Source organism: Hoplias malabaricus, chromosome 9, assembly GCF_029633855.1.
Source record: "Hoplias malabaricus isolate fHopMal1 chromosome 9, fHopMal1.hap1, whole genome shotgun sequence".
NCBI classification, from domain to species: Eukaryota; Metazoa; Chordata; class Actinopteri; order Characiformes; family Erythrinidae; genus Hoplias; species Hoplias malabaricus.
In genome coordinates, this window is record NC_089808.1 from 23,308,661 (window position 1) to 23,333,288 (window position 24,628).

The 24,628-nt window shown below is 40.4% G+C and overlaps 2 protein-coding genes across 2 annotated transcripts in view; one reads left to right on the forward strand and one right to left on the reverse strand.

Moving 5' to 3' along the window:
- Positions 1–1,381: 1,381 nt before the first annotated feature.
- Positions 1,382–16,025, reverse strand: miga1 (mitoguardin 1). The gene is made up of 16 exons (XM_066681128.1): positions 15,937–16,025; positions 15,116–15,257; positions 13,141–13,309; positions 12,791–12,915; positions 12,185–12,311; positions 11,571–11,707; positions 10,584–10,704; positions 9,476–9,576; positions 8,145–8,263; positions 7,135–7,207; positions 6,923–7,009; positions 6,107–6,205; positions 5,009–5,143; positions 4,875–4,928; positions 4,352–4,468; positions 1,382–3,882 (listed from the first exon to the last, which is right to left on the reverse strand). Exons 2-16 carry the CDS (start codon positions 15,215–15,217, stop codon positions 3,664–3,666), a joined length of 1,785 nt encoding a protein of 594 aa, XP_066537225.1. The 5' UTR covers positions 15,218–15,257; positions 15,937–16,025; the 3' UTR covers positions 1,382–3,663.
- Positions 16,026–17,032: 1,007 nt separating this feature from the next.
- The window catches only part of usp33 (ubiquitin specific peptidase 33), a 28,063-nt gene continuing 20,467 nt past the window's right edge, over positions 17,033–24,628 (forward strand). The window contains exons 1-4 of the mRNA XM_066681243.1: positions 17,033–17,224; positions 22,720–22,816; positions 22,930–22,983; positions 23,101–23,163. Coding sequence (XP_066537340.1) covers positions 22,733–22,816; positions 22,930–22,983; positions 23,101–23,163 — 201 coding nt within the window. The 5' untranslated portion in view covers positions 17,033–17,224; positions 22,720–22,732. The remainder of the gene's footprint in view (positions 17,225–22,719; positions 22,817–22,929; positions 22,984–23,100; positions 23,164–24,628) is intronic.

Sequence of the window (24,628 nt, forward strand, 5' to 3'; positions counted from 1 at the left end):
TCTGATACATCTACCCTAATTTCTTTGATACACTAAATGCTCAAACTAAAACATGGTGTTTCATTTAATTCGGATTTATTATATAATTTCTGTTAAATTTTATTCTGCTTTTTCAGTAAGCTGAGAATTATAAGTTTTGTTTAATTGTAGTTCTACAGTAAATTACAGATCCCAGTGAGGGAAATAAACAGTCTATAGCATGACTGATCATAAAACTCTGAAAATGCATTTTTCAATGGTAGTTTCAAATGGGCAAATTCAGAGAGGCATTGTTCTTATGTCACAAATCTAAAGAAACAGTATACAGGGAAGGGAATTTGAAGCTGCAAAGGCAATGACAGGGACAAATTGTATTTTCATGTGTCTACTGAATGAAGGTGCACATTCATTATCTGTAATCTCTTATCCAGTTCAGGGTCGGGGTGGGTCCAGAGCCTACCTGGAATCATTGGGCACAAGGCGGGAATACATCCTGGAGGGCAACACAGACACACACACACATTCACACTTTTGAGTCGCCAATTCACCTACCAACGTGTGTTTTTGGACTGTGGGAGGAAACCGGAGCACCCGGAAGAAACCCACGCGGACACGGGGAGAACACACCAACTCTTCACAGACAGTCACCCGGAGCGGGAATCGAACCCACAACCTCCAGGCCCCTGGAGCTGTGTGACTGTGACACTACCTGCTGCCCTGAAGGTGCACAGTTACATCTAAACCAAATTTAAATCACTGAGGGATTTTTTTTTTCTTGGAGGTGACCCTTTCAAAATTTTCATGAATTGTGATGATTTTTAGGGGTTTAATCCACAACCAGGAAATTTTTCTTAGATATAGTGTGGGCTAGAACCTGTCACTTATTTCTTCTGGATTGTATATGTCATCAAATAAGTACATATAATTAAGTAAGATGGAGTTTTAGGGCCAAGGCGTTAAGAAAAAACAGATTCAGAGAATAGTCAGAATTCTAAGAAAAATCTCAGAATAATTTTGAGAAATCGGAATAGTAAAAAATGTCTCTATAATTCCAAGATAGTCAGAATATTTAGAGAAACTCTGTTTTGGGTTAATATTTATTATAATATGTAGACAGACAGACTCACAGTCTGTGCGCCATGAGTGAGTTGTAAAAGAAGCAGTCAGTGAAAACTCTGTTTAAATTAAGAGTGTTTAGGACTTATGAATTATTTTCATATGGGAAAACTGGTAATTATGTTAACAAGAGCACCAGGACCTGCCCAATACCAGAGGCAGTAAGAAAGCAAAATTTAGCCTTTTAAAATAATGTGTTATAAATATAATAAAGTTTAATAAAAAAAAAAACAACAACAACAAAAAAGATTTCATAAATACAATATTAGCCAATATTTTTGGCTAAAGCAGGCCTTTTATTTCCTCAGCATTTGTATACTGTAGCAGCTCACATTAAAAACTTGATGTATATTCATACAGAAAACTTGTAATTTGACCAAAAACAACTCCCATAAAAATATTGAGCTTTAGCATGTGGCTAACACTCAAGCAGGTCGGTTACTTATTTGCTTACAAATACATTCACTAGTAACTTGGACATTTGAACCATACATGCACTAACAATAGAGCTAATACAGTTCATCAAATGACCAAATTTGAACATCCACAACAGCTCAAATGTATGCTAATGCTAGCTGATCAACGTGAAAGGCTAACAAATAAGGGAGTTCCATTGAAAAAATAAGGAGCAATCAGTCATTTTTCTCCAATGATTCTTCTTAGCATTACAAAACTGCTGCTATACAGACATAATGACCTGGACGCTTTAAAGATTCTGCACTAAACTTATATTTAACCTGGCCTCCCCAATGTGGGGGACCTACTGTATGGAGCATAAACTCATTCAGGAACCACAAACCTATTTTATACTGGATGGTTAAAAATGACACATTGCTCCTCTACAAATCTGCAGATATTCATACATCCATCCATCCATTATCTGTAACCGTTTATCCAATTCAGGGTCACGGTGAGTCCAGAGCCTACCTGGAATCACTGGGCACAAGGCGGGAATACACCCTGGAGGGGGCGCCAGTCCTTCACAGGGCAACACACACACTCACACATTTACTCACACCTACAGTCACTTTTGAGTCGCCAATTCACCTACCAACGTGTGTTTTTGGACTGTGGGAGGAAACCGGAGCACCCGGAGGAAAACCACACGGACATGGGGAGAACACACCAACTCCTCACAGACAGTCACCCGGAGCGGATCTGCAGATATTTTACATGTCAAATTCTGCAGCTTCTTGTTCATTTGTGAAGGCTAATTTATATACTACTTTCCACAATTAGCTACATTGCCTTCAAAATTACATAATTTGAGAAAAATGTAACAATTTCTTAAAACGTTACATTTGACATTTCAAGCCATAATTTGTCTTCCTTCCAAAGATTTAAATTTCAGATTTAACCTCAACGCACATCCTGTTGCATATATTTGGTTTCAAAATTAGCATGGCATGTATTAGCTTAAAACAGACATGTTGAATATATGAATAAATTATTCACATACTTCACATGTAAAAAGGAGCACGAAGGAGTATGAAACAGCCTTAGAGGCCTAGATGTATCAGATATTTTGTGCTAGATTTATTTTAAAATGTAGCAGACTTCATGTGGGGGATCCAATCTAATGAGTATAAACTGGTTAATTCCAACCCAGTCTCACACCTACTTGTGATATAGTCATATATATATATATATAAGAGAGACTGAAATTTGTGACATATTCGCACAATTTCGATATTTTATGTGACAATATGACATTTATAAGTGTATGGGTAATTACCATACAAACCGTCATATCCGTGCCCCGTGTTACGCGACAGTAACACGAAAACGCCTCCTCATTAAGGCGTCGTTACCATCCGTTAATACCACCATCTTATTTTTATTTACAGAAAATATAATATTACTAATTCATTATTTGCTAAAATATCGAAGCAAATAATGGCTAGAGAAATGTCCATTTCAGTATTAACCTTTTGAAAATTAGTCAAAATAACACTAAGTGAATGATAAGTAATTTGCATTATGCCTTTTTCAATGTTATATGAGTAATGACGCCTGTAATGAGGAAGAGTTTTCATGTTACTGTCGCATAGTGTTCGTATGGTAATTACCCATTCACTTATGATTGTGATATTGTCGCATAAAATATCGAAAATATATATATATGTGACTATATCACGAGTTGGTGTGAGACTGGGTTGTTAATTCAGGGACTACAAAGCAGTTTGTTTTGTTAAAATCAAACGTATAAGCAATACATAATCACATAAATATTATTTGTTACTTAGTGGTGGTAAAAAAAAAAAAATTAAAAAAAAGACTGATTGCTCCCAAGAGTTAAACGTTCAATCCAAATAAGCAGCACATGGAAATAAAATCATAATCATCCAACCTATTGCTCTGTTACTTCATCCACTACCTTTTAATGCTCAAAAATAAACAGATGCCCTGAATTCAAGTAAATTCTCTTTACATTCTCTTCCTGCTCAAATCAGCAGAACCTCAGTGTGAACTTAACGTGGACGGACACAAGCGAGAGTATCAGCACAACAGATCGAGTAAAGTAAAGACTGCAGTAGTTAGCGAGAGAGTACAGAGGGGATGGACAGTTCACTGGACCCGGGTCTCCAGCAGAGCGCTTGGCAGCAGGTGAACCGGAGCTCCCACACAGCCGCTGAGGTGACGGAGAGAGTCAGCGCCGAGGTACGCCATTAGCAGCTCAGAGCGCCGGTGCAGCAGGTGGAGAATATCCTCAGCCAAAGTCTCCACACTGGTGTAACGCACTTTTTCCAGATCAAAAATGTCCTTCAGGAAGAACAGCACCTGGTCCTGCCAGATTAGATATCACTTTATAGTGAGTCAACCCTTAGAAAATGTTTATGAATGGTTGCAATTGTGTTCCTTAACTGTTATTAATTTAGGTCAAAAATCATAAGCTGTTTATAAAACAAAGAAACTAACAACCAAACAATGTTTCCACATTAATCTACATTGTTGAAACATGCTGAGTACATATCTTACTCAGTCTGAAATTATTTTACCTGTAAGCTTAATCAGATATTTGTATTCATCATAAAAAACAGGACATATTTGTTACAAAAAACACTAAAAACCCCAATAAACACACTTTAACATGAAAAATGTAATTGGCACACATTTTGTATGCTCCTTTTTCACACAATTGTATGTAATAATGTGTCAGAAACTACATAAGCAAGACTACTCAGAACCATTAATGGAATAATCCTGTAAATTCGTTTTGTTGTTGAACCTACTAAGATTTTAAGTTGCACTTTACCTTAAAGAAACAGCAAAAGTCATGCAGGGAGCTTTTAGGACCCAGGAAGCCCCACGCCAACACAGGGCTAATGTGCTCACACACTGCGTAAAAGTGAGCGATGAAGCCGTCCTGCACCTGAAAAACACACAACCAGGAGTTAGGGAGACCTGTTTTTTATTTAGTTATGGTTCCCCTGTACAAATAAGGCCATGCACATGCTCAAAGATTCAAGACCTTTCTTTTATGAATCACAAATTGCTCTTTTGTAAATTTTGTAGCCTGCTAAACATGAGTGAGTGAGTTGCAAGTCACAAGAATCTAACAGAACAAAAAAAAATTCCAACCGAATGGACAGATTACTGGCAAAATAAGCGAGTAAATATTTTTTCACTATTTTAACCTAATGATGGTCTTGATAACATGATAGCGCTGGGTTCATTATTTCAATACTGCTACTTAAACAAGGGCTCAACCCAATAAAAACTTTATAACCTGATCTCTCTGATTCTGAGACTCAATAAACAGAAATCCCAAAATATACCTTCATATGTTGTCTCTTCTGCTTTAAAACAGACCAGCAGCTTGATGCAACAGCCTTTAGGAGTAAAAAGAGTAATTACTTTCATACCTCAGTTCAATACACTTAAAAGTAGGATGCGATGAGATTAATCTTACTGTCTCTTTGAAGGCGCTGTTGAGCCAACGGTTATTAACTACATTCTGGATGGAGATGGGGGGATTCTCCAGATCCTCAAAGGAATCCATCAGGATAAAGTCCAGGACGATGTCATAGAAGTTTAAATGCTTCACCTAATGGTGGAGAAAAGGGCACTGATGAATATGACATTTCTAAACTCCATGCAACAATTAAATGTGCCATTTCTCTTTTTTCCTTTTTGGTTTTTGACACCATATGGTATAATGATTTAATGCTTAAGACTGCAAATGTAATGGCATGGAAAGTCATGGTGGAGGGGTTTCTATAGGACAGTCATCAACTCTGGGATTATGCTTCATTCCATTTTAACACACGTGCCATAAAGTTCCAAGATGGACATTTAATCTGGAATGCCCCAACAAGTGTGATTTCCTCCTTTGACTGGCGAGAGAGCCTAGTAAGAGTTTAAAATCCAAGATGGCTGCCCGTATATCAACAGTGTGTAAAAGCTGTAGTATTATACAGTTTATTAGCACTTCCATCTGTCTCATTAAATCAGCCTTACACACAGTACTGTCCCACTGCTGTATGTGGATGTGTTTCCCGGGTTTTTTAATGTGTAAAACAAATTACATAATTCTCTATTATCAACTGGTATCTCTGATAATGCTAACCTGGGGCATAGGGTTTTATGTATTTTTAACTGGAATCCAATCATTCCCAGCTCAAACACTTGAAGTTTGAGGTAAACGGAACGTAGCATTATCCAAGGAGCTCATGAATCCTTCTTTGTGGAACAGCCCCCAGGTCTGGGGCCAGACTAGGCTGTCTTTACCAGTCAGTCTATTGGAGAATGACGATGTATTTTGCAAAAATCAGTGACCATCACCTTCCATTTTCCTTTAAGTTAATGGCAAGTTTATCAGCTGTTTAGGGAGAGGGTAAAATGTGTGTGTAAATCTCTGTGTGTATGCTATTTTTCAGTCATGCTGCTTCCCTGCATAAACAAGGCAGTGAGCAATAAAGCTCATTAAGTCTGGACTGAAATCCCTGCACTCAGATGGCGTGTACTTTGGCTCCAGCAGGCCCACACGTGTGAGAACGAATCTTCTCACCCCTCTCGTGGCCAGTTCGGCCTCAGTGTTTTCCCAGTGATCCGCCTGCTCCAGGAAACAAAACATGTCCTCGAAAACCTCCTCAAACCTTTTAGGGCTCTGCCAAACACAGAAAAGCCAAATCAGCTGCAACAGGAGTGCCATCATTTGAATTATGAGCTGAGAACATTCACATATGGCTTTCCTTATTTTTTACCACTTTCTTCAGACATTTATGGTATATTGATATAATACACGTTAAAACACACAGCATGCACACAGGCATTTCGAACCTTGTCAAAGGAATCTTATTGCTATTGTGTGTTGCTTCTACCTGTGCTAGGAACTGAACCTGTACATAAGGCAGCAGAGTTATTAAAACTACAACCTTATCAGAATATTATGACCTTCTCTTTGTTTCCAGCTTCATTGTCCATTTTATCAACTCCACACACCATAGAGGAGCACTTTGTAGTTCTACAATTACGGGTTGTAGATCATCTTTTGCTCTGCAAGCTCTGTTCTTCAATTATCAGGGCCCCCATGGGACCACAACAGAGCCGGTATGATTTGGGGTGGTGGATCATTCTCGGTGCTGCAGTGACACTGATGTGGTGGTGATGTGCTGTGCGCGGGTACGAGTGGATCAGACACAGCAGTGTAATAGTAATATTAATGTAATAGTAGTAGCTACAAAGTGCTCCTATATGGTCAGTAAAGCTTATCTAAAGAGAATAACTAGGAACTGGTTCATGAATAAAAATGACTGTACTCTGTTATATAATATGGCACTCATGTGGACACCAACAGCGCTGATCTGCAGAGAAAAACATTTACCTTCCTGGCTTTGACAATTATTGAAGACAAGATCTTCTTTCCCGTGTCAGCGAGGAACATTCTGGTTGCTCTTTCGCGTAGAATGATCTGAAGAGAGAAGCACAGGGCAGCGTTATTCGACACTGAGAGCCTCTCCAAACACATAGCTGGAATTTTTTAGGCTTTTAGTGGATTAATGAGCTCGTTCTGGATTTGAGAAAGTTCTGCTGTACCTGACAGGCCTGGCGTATGCAGTGCAGCTTAGCGAGGAAATCGGTGTCCCCAAGACATTCAAGCATCTCAGTCCTTTATGGAGAAAACATTTCAGTTAAAAATGCTTCATGTAAACAGCTACAAAAGGCACCAAATTACTTCATCATATTTACATTCAAATAATAATGAGTATTAAATATTATTGTATAGAGCATTATAAAGGTATATATATATATATATATATATTTTTTTTTTTTTTATAAATATTGTGTGGTTACCCAGTTCTCCCAATTTTTTTCCCCCAGGTAAACTCCCATCCCATACAGACAGACATATAAATTGCCCAGATCTGTTACATCAGCTGACAGATGCCTATGTACCATGAGCAGTGAGAAGGGGGAGAGAATGGGCCATCCTACCCACCCAAAGAACGAGGCCAAATGTGCTCTGTAGGATTCCCAACTTCAGATGGCATCTCAGAGGACCAAACCAGCGATCTCCGGTTGACAGGGCCAACACCCGTTTCACCCCTTGGCCCTACCCCTCTGTTCTGCCTAAAGGAAGGGTGTCTCAGTTCTTGTTGGGAAAGAGGGGTAGGGCAGATGTGCAGGGCTATAGACTTGTACTTTGTCTATGTCCTGGAATTTCCAGTTCCACCTTAAATGCTTAAGCAATAACATTCTAGCTCCTGTGGCTACTGCAGCCTTTAAGGTGGAGCTGGAAGTTTTGAACAAGTAGATGCAGCACTGCTGAAGCTCTAATCTTTTTTTCATGGGTTATTGTGATCAGGCTCTTGAAGGGTTGTTCCATTTCATAGAAGATGTTAACCACTACACCTTGTGACTCAAGAGGGCACTCAAAAACGAGAGGTAGGGGTAAAATTAAGAAATGGGATTCACTCTTAGACAGCAACACACCTCTCAGGAGCCCTTGCAAATGCAAATGCAAATCTAAAAACGCCCAAACATTTGCATACAATCAATGTGTTATCAATGTGTTATGATTTCTCATGTGACCCTGCTTGTCTCACCTGAGTACTCTACAGCAGATCTTTCCCTCCTCAGCCATCTGCAGAGCCTCATCGTAGAAGGGATAATGGCAGAGTGAGCCAAGACCGAAGGCACTCCTCATCTCCCTGTGCTCGGACAGCTGCAAGAGAGAGGGAACACACCTTCATCAGCACTTCTGCAGCAGCTGCTTTGAAAATGCCAGGCAAGGTCTAAGTGACGAAATGGTGTCAGCAGTGACCTGAATGTCCTGATGGATAATATTTGGGAAATGTGTTCCTTAGTGTAGCATGAGCTAGAACATCAGCTTCATTACATTACAATATGCACTTTTTACCCACTAGACATAGTGAGAGAAGAAGTCTAGCCATTCACCCACAACAGCGCACAGTGGAAGAGACAGTTAAATGACTCAGAAATTTCTCTCTCTCAGTTCATGTATTATATATATATATATATATATATATATATATGATTTCAGTAATTAGAAGGACTATCTAAATACATCACCATAGAATCAGTAGAGGTATTTGGTAGGATGGATTTGGAGCAGGCTCCTAGTAATTGGCACAGCAGGGAGAGCAAAGCCCAAGGCTGCACTTAATGTAACGTGTGAACCAGTTAAAAAAAATGGAACAGTACAAAAGGGGTTGCTGTCTGTGTTTTTCAGATCCCATGGCTTAACAGGGACATATGAAATAATTACTTGTTCAGTGCATGTGCACATTAATGTGGTTATATGGAGCCCAGCCACCCACACACTGGGAAGCAAGACCCCCATTTAGTTTTTCTGTGGGCTGCCTAAACAATAAAATATGACATAATATGAGTCACTCTGATTTTGTGCTGCATCTTTCGTAGACTATATAATTTTTAGAATTGTCCCGCCCCCTCGTCTGAGTCTCTCCAATCACAGCTCTGGACCCGCGCTTATGTGAGATCGCAAAGACGAGGTTAAATGTAGCAAAACATGGGAGCTTCTGCGCCACGCTCCTCATAGTTGTGCGCTCGGGGTCGGGGTGAACAGCAAGCGGCTCATTATCATTTAAAGGAACAGGCACTGAAACTGGCCGTTCCTGGCTGTTTATACAGGGGGAGAACGTAGCTTTGTTGTGTAATTAAGACCTACTAGAACTACTGAATCCAAAGGGGGCACAAACTCCCTATTGTCTAGAAATTTAGTCACACAGTGTATGTACAAGACAACGTTTCTACAGTCCTCAGAGCTGTATCTTTGGCTGACGGACACCATCTGAGATGGATTCGACTGTTGCATTTACAGGATGTGACAGGCTGTTTGATTTTGTATTTGAGTGAGGTGCGTGTATGTTGCCATGGAAACGGTCATCCTCACCTCAGCAGCAGACACAAAGGAGTCAGTGGAGGCGATGCTGACTGAGTCCCTTAAACAGGAGTCGTCTAAATCCTCCCTTGCCGAGACGTCTGTGTGTTTATCTGCCAGAGAAAGGAAAAAAGCTTAGTCCATTAGCTCTGTCTCACGTGTGAAAACATACTGACCTCATGCCAAGAAACTAAATAACACTGCAGCCTATTCCCTGCTAACACAGATGAAGAAAACAGAGTACACTTCTTGTATATGTATGATTTGTTCCAATACATTAATAAGGTTTTTGCTAAGGCAGAATTAAATATTTACAAGGATGGTCACAATTCTTTTGGACATGCGGTGGAACTGCTTAAAAAATACAGGAGTAGAAGAATGGTAGTGGACAGAGCTGGTCATTCTGCAAGTACAAAAAGCAGTGACCAGCTCTATGATGCATTCAATTTGTCATATATAATCTGTATTCAATTATTCTCTACACCTCAAAAGTTGAGCCTTAGAAGTTGGCTGCATAGAGACATGCTGGACTGCATGGTTTTGATGGTGGCTACACAAAATAAATTGCACACGTGAGAGGAGAACAGTACAAGACGCTTAACCTTCTGTAACCAGACGACTTTGGACCGAGTCCAGCTGCTTTATTTAGTGCGCCGGTGTGAGAACTGTATGCCGTAGTGTCAAACTTACTTTGCTGAGCAGAAACAAACAGCTGCTGTTCTGTCTTAAAGGGCAAAGGCACCATGTTCACAGGTGGAAATGGATCTGCAGTGAGCAGGATTAAGTAACAAGGAAGTGGACATGTTTCATATGTAATTCCAGCTTTAATTACACATGTAAAATTCCCATTTTGCTGTGGGATTCCCAAAGTGTGACATACTGTTTGAGGAAAGTCTGCAGCATTTTCCATAGAGGTTATATTTGTACCGATGTTGGAAAAGAGAAATATAATCCTTCATGGTTCCTCACTGGCATTTAGAACATTTTCAAAGTAACAGCAGAAAGCACCATGTTCCTTTCACTTGTTTGTGTGCGTTTAACAAACGTTGGCTGGTAAATTGTGTTCGTATGTGCTATGATGTTTATGTTGATTCTTCTAGCACAGAGACATCATGCTTACCATTGCTGGGGTGTGAAGAGTGGTCGGACATGCCCAGCGCTCCCTCAAACTCCTCCTGCAGGCGATAGGCCCTCTGCAGCAGGGACTCCAGTTTGTGGATGAACTCTGCACTGATTATGTCCTGATGACAGAGAGGATTTTTCAGCTCTAAATGTCTCATTGCATACTACCACACCACCAGCCGTGTGTTATATTAACAAGGTTAAACAAGAACGGAGAAGAACGGCTAAAAACCAGAGCTTCTGCTCCTCGCTCCTCACTATTGTGCGCTCGGGGTCGGGGTGAACAGCGAGTGGCTCTTTATCATTTAAAGGAACATCTTTTCTGAGCAGGGCTGTTTAGACAGGGGGAGAATGTTGTTGTGTGGTTTAATCCCTGTGGTATTTTGAACAAATCAGGTCACAGAAATTACATTAACGCATGTGGAAAATGGAGTATATGTCCCTATTAAGTATTGTCTCAAAACCTTTCCCCAATTCTATCAGGATTATGTGCCAAATATAAGTCTATTTAAATTGTTCACTTCCAATGCTGGTATTTCAAAAACAGCCATAAAGGACTTGAACTTGAACTTTGGCAAGGCAGTAAGACACATGCACGATCTAATCTCCAGTAAGCCTTTTCCTCAAGGCCAGATCACTGGAGGATGCTTAGCTACTATTTTAAAAATGTCTTAAGAGAAAGGCTGGCAGTTTTGAGTGGAAGTGAACCATGGCTAATCCTTGCGTTTGACTTAGTGTAAAACCTTTAGAGGTGTCTGTAGCTCTGAAGCTGCCAGTGATGACACTTATGCAACTGAACCATTTTGTTGTGCAAAAGCAACAGCTCAATACCATCAATAACGCTGCAGTTGAAGCCAGAGCACCCTATCGACCAACTCTTATCACTAAATGTGCTCCCAGCCAATAGGAATGGACCACAAAGCATCATGTGGTTACATTTTCCAATGCTAGGGTGATGCTACAGATTCACAGCAAGGTCCTGTACCTCCACACTCTCCTCTGCAATCGCATCTCCAGCCCCCAGCTTCACTGAGGCACAGCTGGCGTCATCCTCCACAATCCGACTGCGAAACGATAGAGCCTGCTCCCAGCGCCGCAGAGCCTCTTCAAACAGCTCCATACCTGGAGAAACAACAACAAATATTATTTGTGGTTGTCCTTGTCCAGGAAAGACAAAACACAATCCCATGTGAGTCACAGAAATTTCGACATAAGAAAGTACCATTTTCTCCATCTTCATCCACAAAAAGAGTGAGAGATAGAAAACAAAACAGCAGACCATTTTATCTGCAATATCTGCTTGTTCTTTTCACTCCCTGTTAGTGCAGACACATTCAAACAGAAGTAACACAACCGCTGCACCATTTAAGGTGGACCATCAATATCTACATCATCTTTTTTGATTAGTGGATTTCAGGGTTACCGTGGCAACAAACCATACAATCCCTCCTGATGCTGAGGGTCCCCCGCAAGGGCTCCTCCCTGTTGGCCACATCTGGTATACCAGCCAGAATTTAGTGTATGTAGTGTGCTTCTTTGTTTTTACTGATTTCCAGCTGAATACGTCCTGAAAACCATTCCCTGTAACGTGGGTCTTACCCATCAGGTAGAGGTTTTCCGGGGTGGTGACAGGGATGATGCTCCGGAGTTCACTCTCCTCCGCTCTGTCCCAGCAGCTGGGGCCATTCGCACATGCACAGCTACTGCAGGAGTTCATACTCTTCACCTGAGGTATGACAGAACACACCCTGATGCTAATACAGCACAGCGCTACGAAAGCTCACTTACCAACAGGTGAAGTGTTGAATTTATCCAATTTTCTGCCCTTATCCCAAATGCAGTGGATCACCCAACTCTTCTGCAATGCTTAGTTTATTAGTTATGCACTGGAGCTAAGAGGGAATGGAAACTTACTGTTTTTAATAAGGTTATTTCATGTACTTTTATGGATAAGTGTATGTCATACATATTTATACAGCATGTAGTATGATTCTAACAACAAGGTAAAGGCTTTCACTGCTTATTAGACAGCCATGAAGCTGCAGTGAAACTCATGTCTCAGCCAAAGACTAGGGACAAAACTGCGGATACGACATGCATCTTGAACTACCGCATCTAAACAGCCATCTTTCTTTCTTCAATCTTTCTTCCTGAAAGACTGCTGTAATAATGATTGTTTATCTGAAGAGGGTTGAGTGGGTTTACCGAGGCCAGGCTCTGCAGGGAGCCAGAGAGTCTGCTGTACAAGCCGCCGTTAGGCACCACGTGGCAGGAGAAACCGTTCTTGGAGCTCAGAGACAAGCTGAGGTTCTGCCGGCTATCACCCACATCTGCGGGAAGACCAAAGTCATGTACAAAGAACAGCTCAACTGCTTGCTACAGCCTCTACAACATATCCTGAAAATGCAAGGGTCCACGCCACCTTCCTCATATTTCCATTTAGTTGTTATTGACTCCAAACTTCCATCTAAATGTCTTCCTTCTCCAGTTATGTTGTAAGCCTAACTACAGCTATATGCAGACCCTTGCTTGAACTGAGCAACGCAGTGATTTACCTTTCGCTGTGGGGAGAGCCGAGAGGAGGTCGAAGGTGTCCTGTTCCCGCGGCGACTGGCCTTTCTTCCGGCCTTTCCTCCTGCGGAAGTGGCGAGCGAGTAGGGCCAGTGATACGGCGCCGAAGGCTGTGGCAGCCACCAGCTTCTTGGTGCCGGAGCTGAGGCTTACCTGGTCAGTGGAGGAGACAGACATGAGAGCCGGGTCACACTCAGGACTCCAATCAGCCGTCCAGCTCTCAGCACACAGCACAAGCCAGTGAGGGGAGAGAGAGAGAGAGAGAGAGAGAAAGACAGAGGGAGAGAGAGGGCGGGAGAAACAAACCACCGAATGATAGACGCTTGTCCTGCAAGGTGAGCAATGATTGGTCGATGATCAAATCACTGACATTCAGCTCAGTGATTTTATCCCCATGAGATGGCTCTTTCTCTCTGTTACATACACAAACTTGTTTTTTGGACAAATTTAGGAACTGGGGACAAAAGGCCTAGAGTCACCATGCTCATTGCCAAGTGTGGGCTAGATGGGTATAAATCTCCCCAGCGCTGCTCTGTGTTTGGAGTGACAGAGCTCAGGCCACTACCTTTGGGATGAGATGGAGTGGGATCCAGATGGAATCACCCAACATAAGCCCTGCATAAATCTAAACAAACATGAGTTTTTGGTAGGAAATGGAATGAGAAATAAACATGAGAGATAAACGGATAAGCCAGTCAAGCTCGCTTTTAAATGCTTGGATAAAATTGATATCCATTATTTGCACTTACAACACAGCTCCATAAAGTCTGTAGCTTTTATGTTACCACTCATTTGTATTCATTATTTCCAACTAGATCTTTTACAATCCGACAGCCAATGCCAATATCACACTACTACGGCCATCAAGACCTTTGCACTCTCCTCAGCCAAAAGTCTATAACTCCTCCAATCGATAGTGCCTCTCACTGGGGAGTGAGTCTGGACCTGACAGGGCTCTGGAGCACCTGCACATGACTTTAAGATCAGCATTTGTCGGCCGACGATCATGTTCTCAGTGGTTCTACTCTCTTTGTCTACGTGACATAAGCCTGTAGTTGTGAACTGATTTGGCAAGCCACGCACTGCCATTAATAGCACTACTTAACTACAAGAGTGAGTGAGTAGACAGCACGTAGCCTGCTAGGCCAAACACTGACCACTCAATCCTCCTGTGTCTGGAAGAAGGTTCTAGTGCTTCTGCTTCACAATCAAAAAAGGCTGAGATGCAATCAGTGCTCAGTGACGTCATTAACACTAGCTACTGCAGTATATCCACCATAAGACCCTCAGGAACTCAACTGCAAACAATGTGCATCATTACAATAGAAAAAACTTCAATAGGCCATAGACTACCGCAGACATTCCTTATGCCTTTTAAAGTACTGTGCAAACACCAGAGACCACTTCTTTTGTGCATTTCATTTTCTAATTAGTTACTGAGTTTACAGATGTGTGCAAAACTTTGGGCATACACGTGCAGGAAAAAAGACATTTTTATATTTTATTTTGCAAATCTCCATTATTAATATTATTTGGAGGAAATGTATACACTTATTTAGGATTATTATTTATGATTGCTTTGATGCATGCACACATCTGAAACTTTGACTGATCAGGTGCTCACCCCACACAGAGAAGAACCTATCAGATGCCAATTTTGTTAACTGATTCAAAGCAACAATAGGGAGTATTTGTACCATAAAATTACAGCTTCAAAATCATTGTGATGCTTCACCGGCCTGTAATAAGGAGAACAGAGCTTCTGTCTTTGCTATTCCAGGCTCTGCACTGTAGAACCAGCACTATGTAACTTTTAGAGGGTGGTAGGAAACAACCAACCTACTGTAAAGGTGAATTATACTCTGCAACTGCAGAGGAAGCCAAGGAGCAGAAACACCAAATCGTACCTAGAGTTACTTAAAGCAATGTCACAATAGTGTTCACATGCTGTTGAATTACCGTTGGGAGAGAGGAGAAGACGGACAGTGGCAGGTCCACCACACGAAGAGCCGCTAGCTTCAGCGACAGCTGCGAGGTTCGGAGAACGTCTTCAGCCATCATGACACAAACATTCTACCCTGCCCCCATTTTCCTCAACAGGCTGGAAAACACAGAAATATACATCAGCAAGAGTATTAACATGGATTAGGTGGTTTGAGTGTGCCTGGTTTCATTCATTAAGCAGACACAACAACAACAACAACAATAAAAACAACAACAGCCTGCTCCCATAGTGCTTGTAGTTCTCCAAAATTTCTCCCACCTTCAAGATGCATCATCAAAAGCTGGGTTTCCTCATCTTTAAACTAGGTAAATCTCTTTCTAAAGCCTTCTGCTGAATCACAGCATCATGACACATAAATATATTTACCACAGATGTAGCAGTAGTTAGATTTGCTTTATGGCCAAAGAGCCCCTTTAATCCCTTCTATTCTGTCTATACGTTCACTAGAACTGGATTGGAACACAGCCTTTTTATACAATTCAAAAGCCACAAATCACGTTTAAGGGGCATTATTTATTAGTAGCTTGTATTAAAGCATGAATAAGCACCCTTCTGTAGTATATTATAAATGAAAAAATAACATTATAAATATGAAAAGGTATAAGTCACGACTCCAAGTTAAAAGCACAAGCAACTCAAACTACACAACTTACAGCAGATATTCCTCTTAACACATTCCCTACGTCAAATTCGCATTATCCCACGTAGTGATTTCAGTAATATACATAGTTAACGAGTAAGCTAAAAATGAAAATGATAATAACATTGTTCTTACCGTCAGCGGCAGTGTCAGTGCTGCGGCGTGCAGACCGTAGTGATGGAGATTCGACGCCAAAAGAACGTGTTTCTCGACTCCGTCTTTTCCGAAAGTCAGTGTCGACTCTTCGCCACTAACTCTAAGGATCATAGTGCAGTCGAGGAGTCGAGAGTCCGAGTCGACTCCAGACAATCCGAGTCGCGCAGAACGTGGGGAGGAGTGAGCTCTTGACGTCTCCCACCACTTATGTAATAAATAAATGCTTGTCTATGCCAGGCGACCTTTCAAAATAAAAGTCAATATCAGACTATTTTTTTTATTGTATGCTTTTTACATGGATTCAAATATTCAGAACAATCATCAGAGAAAAGAAAGCAAATAAACAAGCTAACAGAAATAAATAAACATTTAAATTTTAAATGATAAAAAATTGTCATATAGCAAGACTTATTTACCACACAAAATAAAACCTCGTTTTACTTCATTTTTAAAATGTTTTTTGTTTGTTTGTTATTTTATATTATATTATACTCTTTGTAAAAGAACACAGTTGGCCACTTGGCAGAACGCATTCAGAAGTTCACAAAATGGCAAGTGTGAACTTGGAGACAGGTTGAAGGATGATGTTGAGAACACTAGTGAAGATTGGCATATAGCTCAGGTTTTAGTAGGTGGTACACACAGCTTATTGCCCCTTTAAAGGCCCCCCTACAGTGAAACGAAGTGTATAGCCTTGTTAGCATGGTGTTATTTGTACACTAGAAGACATATTATGAGTAAAATAAGCAGCCAATGCCATGGCTAAGCATTTCCACTTTGACACTGCAGCATTCAATAAAGACAGTATTAAATGGGCAGAATCAGACAGCCAGGGTTTCTGATGTCACAAACTTAAGTAGCCTATCCGGTCAACTTTGGGGTGTGGCTATTGAGCTGCAGGTGAGCAGTGGAAATGTGTGTGGAGACAAAGTCTGGGACTATCATTGGCCAGAGGAGGACCTGAAAGAAAAAAGTGGACACTTTGTCATGCCGCTTTATGTCCGCTGAGGGGTGCTGGGGCTGGGATTGTAAGCGAATTGCGCCGCCAGTGACTCGGCTGCAGCTCCTCACGTTCTCCGCCAGACGGCGCCACTGAGTCTGAGTGAGAGAGCGCTACAGAGAACAGAGCCGATCCAATGTGTCACAACGGGGGACGAGTCCGCGGCGGAGAAAACATGTAAATAACGGGGGAACGGCAACTGCGGACACTTTTTAACCGCCGAGGAGCGGATTAACCTTCATTTGTGCTGTACGCCGTTTACCGGAGGTAAAGCTTAAATCAAACTACGTCAGGGACTGCGTTATTAGCTCCATTGGCTAAGTGCTTGCGGTGGTTTTGGAGGCAGTAGTTTATCTCCTGTGGCTTAAAATTCAAATTTCTCGAACCGTAACTCTAATTTTGCGGCTGCTCTCGGAATGTCGCCTGTTAACAGCGCACATAAAGCTGTTCTTGAAGTAATTCTGGTTTTCTGTTCTGTCCTTAGCTCAGGCAGCTGTCAAATGCCCTTATGGCCTACAGTCAGCTTTCCTTTGGGACGAGTCCCAAATCGCGACACTTTTGAAAACTCCTAGTGCACTAGGTAGGGCGCTTGAGTCGTTATTTTAGGGCACACACGCGTAACGGTGAGTATCTCATACGCCAATTTCTGGGATGGTTATGTGTGATTTTATTTCCATTTCTGACATTAAATCAGAAAGAAAACATTATGAAAAATATATCACTGCTCTGGACCACAATGTTTAGGCTGTTTTGGGCATATTAAGATGTGTTTGTATGTTTGTATTCCTGTATCTGATTTTTAATATTTACTTTTAAACGTACTACTATAAAATAAACATGAAGGGTTTAACCAGAGAAAACTCTTGAGATATCTTAGATTTGTCAGGCAGTTAAAGCTGTGTAAAATGAGCAATTCTGTTTTAATTTTTAATTTCCTTATTTGGAGCTGCTTTAAACTGAAATTGTTTCTGTACTCATAATTATGACATAGTAATGATCGACTGTCTGATTATAATTAATGATATAAAGCTGCGCTGAGCAGTTTCAGCAAAGTGCCTGTGTTTTCATAGTTCACCTGCCTAGCCACTAGATGTCAAACGTCGCGAATACCAACCAGTGCACTAGTGCAATAGTTAAGGCCACCTCTAGTGGTCAAGCAGGTGAATTACAACAACACAGAATGGCACTCTGGCCAGAGTGCAGTTTTCTGAACAGGTTTTCTCAGGCATGGAGTGCACTTATGCTGATCCAGTTGCTAAGATAATATATATATATATATATATATATATATATATATATATATATATATATATTTTTTTTTTTTTTTTTTTTTTTAATATTTTCATGTTAATTTGTAGTAGTTAGTAAATAAAAAAAAAAGTTTAGCTTATCTTTAAGATCTCAAAATATTAATGGTCCTGTTATCATTAGGAATGATGTAGAGTTTTGGATAAGCTGTCCAAAACATAATAATAATCATCATTAAAAGTATTATTATTAAATAAACCAATAATAAAAATCTATATAATATTAATAAGACCTAATAATAATAATACAATTGTTATTATTTTATTTTAAGAGGAATATGGAGAATGCAGATGTTATCTAGTTGATTGTAGGCGTCAAGTTGTGAAGGGATCAAACAGCTTTTTGGGACTCAGCCTTTCTTTTAAAACAGTAACTGGTCTGAGTTGATATTTAAACGGTTGTTCTTTTCTAAAATATTTTTTCATTAGTGTGTACTGACATGTTTAATTTGTAGATGGAGCATTCAGAGCATTTGCTGTGCATTGGTTTTAGGTTAATTTATTTAACTGTTCACTTTACACATATTTACATCTGGAATATGTCCTAATGATACCTCATAACCAGCGGTATTCATGCTCAGATAAAAATAGTGTTACTTGGATAAAACATTGACTGCATTTGTTTATTCATTCACTCATCTTCTGTAATGGCTCAAAATGTACTCAAAACATAGGGACACGTCTCATACAGTATTGAATTTTTTGTATTATACTGACGTTAATCATGAAGCAGAATTTAAGTAGAAAAAAAAGACGAACACTGCCTAAAAATGACATTTGTGAGAACTCTCGGAGAACGGGCTGGGTGTGGTCTCTTTGATACAATGAACATATGTGATTGACAGTCCACTATCGCTGACTTATACAGAAATTGGAATGCGTTTTGTTCCTATTCTTGTGTTTAATGTGTAGTTTCGGAATGTTTATACACGATTCCACTGCTTGTGCTTCAAGTTTTAGTTGCACATAGTGACACAGAAGTGGGCAGCGTGAGCCATGTAAGCTTTGTGGTTGGTTTAGAGCCATGTTTCTCAGCTTTTTTTCTATGATGGCATCCTTAAAATGTATGCAAAACTTGAAATGCAGTTTTATTCCTGGCCACGTCACTGTTCCAACTTTCATGTCAGTAATGTCACAGTATTTTTTAACGCCACCGCTGATGAAGCCAGATGGCACCTCAGTTGAGAAAGGCTGGTTTCTGTAAGTTTATGGACTTACAGAAATGTAACAAGTTACTACTGGATTTTATTCAGAGACCTGTCGTGAGATTTGTTCTTTGTCTTCTCTCAACTTAAGTGTTAAAGTCTGCTTGAGGAAAGCTGTTGGAACTGACGGCAGTCCTGTGTGAATATTTCTTTACAGAATTAAGGGTCACCAGATATAAAGACACCTTTTCTTGTTTTCTAGATCTAAAGCTAGTATTCAACCCAAAACTAGGCAGTCGTACTAGAAGCACCATTCAACCATGGCTCATATTTGGATGTTGGAAGATGGTTCAGACTGATATTTCAGGACGTATCAACATGATACTTGGCTTCTTTGCTGAAGAGCCATTAGTCTTGGAGTTCTATCAGAATCAGTGCCATTGCACCATGTCTCCACTCATGTACTTGTTCGTAATTCAGTAATGTTTTTAATGAGAATGTTCCGCCCTGGGGCTCCAGGCCAAGCTTTAAAACCGTTTATTCGATCAGTGAACCACAGAAATGGAGAAGTAGATTCTCAGGTCATTACTCGGTTGGCAGCAGCACTTCCTTTTCTTTCTGTGGCTGAGGCTTCTATGATATAGTGATTTGTTATTGAGTGATAAAGCATGGCCTTATCGTTTTTGCTGCTTTTAGCAGCTTGTGTGTGTGTGTGTATGTGTGTGTGTGTGTGTTCTGCTGATAAAAGCAGAGCACTGGACACATGATCACTAGGCACTAAAGCAATTGATATCTCTCGTAGGAATGTGAAAATAACCTGCCTCACCAATCAGACCACACAAACTCTCTGCTCCAATGTAGCCTCATTTAAAGGGGAAATTTAAATAGGTAAATAACCTTTCAGCATAACTTAATGGTTGACATTTTACTAGAGTTATTCAGATGTATTGTAGAGAAGTTTACTCTCTCGGATTTGGTACTCGGTGAACACTGTTCAACTGATAGAGAGCATAATCAACAGTACAAAATTGTTTGTTTAGATTTACTGCAGTGCATTATGTGAAATGACAAGCCAGATTGATTCTACGCAGGTTTTTTGATGGCTTTTTTAAATGTGGCACTAGTACAGCATTGAATCTGTTTTAGAATATTCTGATGTAAATGTAACAATACCTTACAATTGTAACAATACAATTCTTCTCAGTATTCCAGAAATTCAAGATAGTTATCCAGAACAACGTCTTGGGCCATGTTGTACATGTGTTGTTTATTTCATTAGTGCCCTATGGCCCTGAAGGGTAGCTATGTTGTTGTCAGTTTCTGACTATGTCCAAAGGAGAATGAACAACTGGAGATTGTTTTCTTCTGAGTGTAAGAAATAAGGAAGATATAATTGGGATAGGAATGGTCTACAAGGGCACGTTCTAGCCCTGAGGTTAGTAATGTGTCTTCAGTTTTACAAGAGGACAACAAAGGACATGCTTGATCATTACTTGGTTTTTATTGCAAATTCTATTTAGAACTATTTTAATAATTGATACAATTGAAAAAAAAAAAGACAATATATATAACATAAATTGTTTGTTAGTCATTATCTCAGCATTGGTCCTTTGCAGTAGTGATGTTGTCGATTGATACAGTATGCAAATGACCTTTGTGAAGTTTTAAGTTACAGTTAAGAGTCCTGTACAGCATCTGATACCCTGAGGAACCCTGAAACTCAGGAAAGCAAAAAGTGTGAAGGCCTCAAATCGTGCCAAATTAAACACACACAATGTCAGATTAACAGCAGTTCACCAGAGGCGGGATACGGACCACATTTGTTCAAGTTGGGAGACAGCACTCTATCAGTTGTGCTTTCAGGTTCTCCAGGCTGCGAGGCATTCCCCTGCTTAAGGGTAAGGCCAGCCTGTTCCTCCACATTGGAGGTGTCCATCATCAGAGGTCATGCTGTTTAGTGTCCAGGTGGCTGGGCCTGTGACAGGGCAAGCAGATGAGTGGTACATAGTTGTTTTTATAGAAAGCAAAGTGAAGAGATTTGTTTTTGATATGAAAATGTATCCCGTTTTAAACTGGTGTTAATATGTCATCCGTAGGCCTATTAGGTTTTTATATTTAGAGCCCTAGCACTAGGTTTCGGAAATGCACTTTGCAGATACCGTCTTGTCCTACATACTGCAGATAAATAAAGGGAGAAAGCAGATAAATCAGTCCCTGGATGGTGCTGTCCTGTTGCCGCGGAGAGGAGATGTGACTATATAAAGATGTTGGCAAAGGAAAAAACACAAACAGTTCTGTTACAGGCAGAAGATCAGGCTAGATATGCCGGGAATAGGACTAGGTCTGTGTCAATGATGTCTTCTTGTAGATGTAAACCAGCCACATATTTAACATCCTCTATGTATTCCACTCAAACAATAGATCCCTCAGATAATTTTCTGTCAGTTTTCTGATGGACCTTTACAATTTCACACTTGAGTTGCTCCTGGATTTTGTGGCATAGAGGAAGGGGATGGGTTCTTCATTTGAGTATAGGTTACTCTCAGTGTTAGCATGAGAGTTTGGTAACATTTGAGCTTTTAATCTAATGAACGTTATGAATCACTGAATACCAATGCTGCATGTAAAGTGTATCATTAGTTTTTACTTATTAACTGATATTAGAAGCTACCCCTTTTAGTAGCCATGAGTTTCTAAGGTGTGCGGAAGGAGGGGCTTGTACTATGCGACCCTTTTAGGGATGTCTCAATTTGATCTCAAATATTGATATCGGGCCGTTCACAGCATTATTTTACTGTATCGGTTTTATTGAGCTCGACCTTAAGTCTGGTCCTCTGTTTCCTCTAGGCAGCAAGCTCACAATCCCTCCTCCTCAAGCCGGTGACATTTGTTGGGCGTCATCAAGTCTCCACTTCCTGTATCTGGCATTTCAAATTAAAAGCCCTCTGCAGAGTTTTAAAAAAAAAGTCTGAAACGGTAGCTGTAACTCTGCCACCGTTACCTAAGTGTTGCATCAGCACATCTTTGCTGCTAGTTACATAGAAATCGACAAACCAAATTAACCCAATGCATTGTGGGTATTGTGTGTATGCTACAGTTCATTGTATGTACACTATGTATTGCTTTGCGCTGAGAGTGTTAATGTGCACCGAATATTCTATGGTGGAGCAAAATAAGGATAGGAAAAACACATTTGGACACAGCCTAGTCTAACTGCAATTTTGGTTTAAAATGTGTAGATTCATCACTCATCTCTCTCTCTCTCTCTCTCTCTCTCTCTGTCTCTTTCTCTGTCTTGTCTCTCTGTAAGTTGAGACAGAGTAATGCCGGCTGGTTCTAGCTGCGACTGTCCGCACCTGGAGTGTGTTGGAGAGATCACAAAAGAAGAACTCATCCAGAAATCTCATGTGAGTCCCACGCTTTGTCCATTCTCTTTGCCTCCATTTTGTTTTGCTGTTCCTCGGTACCAGTCCAGCAGTGCTAAGCAGTAATGTAATGTAATGTGTTGCGCTTGTTTCAGGGCCAGTGCCAGGACTGCAAAGTTGGAGGACCAAACCTCTGGGCCTGCCTGGAAGTATGTGAAACGTTGGAAACTTTTAATGTCATACTGTTTATACCATGTATTACAGGATGTTGACATTTGTTTTGAAGTTACTCCTTCTATCATCTAATCTGTGTGTGTTCCTTCTAGAATGGCTGCTCATATGTTGGCTGTGGAGAGTCTCATGCTGACCACAGCACCGTCCACTCACAGGTCAGTGTACTGAAGATTTTTTTAAATCATTTGCTATAAATGATGCGTGTTCAAATTTAGTGTGTTAATAATGCATGAATAAAATGTTAATATTGCATTAAGCCTTTACAGATTACAGCATCTGGCAAATGTCATTAATGTGGTTACACAGAGTGACGCAGTGCTGTTTTTAAGGAGAAAATGAACTCCGCAATGGCACTCAGCTATGAGGGCTGTGATCATGCATTAGTAATCAATGCTCACTGTTAAGACAGTCTCTTCAGTGTGTGTGTATCTGCAGTAAGAGAGACGGAATGGTACAGTGAACACCTCCTGCCCCACTAACCTATATTAGCTCCCGAGTAATGCATTCCTTTGAGGTGCTTTTATAAAAAAAAAAAACCCTTCAACCCCACCCAGCCACATGGGCTTCACTTTAGAAGTAGTGTGAAGAACATTCCTCGGTTCCCGTAGCTGAGGGTTTCACAGTCCGTAGCCACAGACTCAGGTCTTTATAGGACATGGATGAGACAGTTATTTTAACTGAAAGAGATGGGAGTTAATTAGAGAAGTTGTTCCTCCGAGAGCAGCCAGAGTGTGTGTTCATGTGCATCAAACAGTAAGGGAAATACTGTTCTGCTGTGAGGGAAATCAGCTGTTCTGATTGTGATATGTTGCAGGAATGCCTTAGTTCAGAGCTTGACCCATGTATTGGTTGGATATCAGCAGATTCTGACTCATTTTAGTTTTATCGCTATCTATATTACATGATGATATGCTGTTAACCGATTATAAATTCTGTGTTAGATGCAGCCCTAGCAACCTACATCAAAACCTAAGCTTTAGCATGAGAATAACAATATCACAAAACATTTAATCTGAAGACTGCAATAGAGTTAATAGAATAGATGAATAGAATCTGAAAAGGCAAGAGCTGCAAATCTAGTGCTGTGATATGTGTGTTATGTAAGTTTCTGTTGTTTGAGGTGAAAAACTGAGGTCAGTTTAAATGTATCTTTACATCAAAATGACAGTTTGAAAGAGTGCATTTTTTATTTATTTTCTAGCTTACCTTATATAGAGCAAAGTGTTATTAGTGGAGTATGAAATTAAAATGGTCATATGAAATATAAACTTGCGTTGATATAATTAGTTCAAATTCTATTTATAATTTATCAGTACACATAATTATTTTTAGACTCTTGCTCAGGCCACCGACTGACCATATTGCAGGATAGAAATGTTCTTTTTTTTTGTCCTGGTCCATATCTGGATAGAGGAGTCCTGGCGCGTGCACATTCACACTGTGCAGAGTCAGTAGAATCAGAGCTCTGTGTGTGTGTCATGTCTCTTATCCTGTTGGAGGCGCTGTGTTTGTTTCAGAGTGAGCACAAGAGCTTAATCCGATGTGTTTAATCAGAGGAATGAAAATCATTCGATATGTTCATTGCTCAGATTCAGCATCCAGGAATATCTGGCTTTGTTT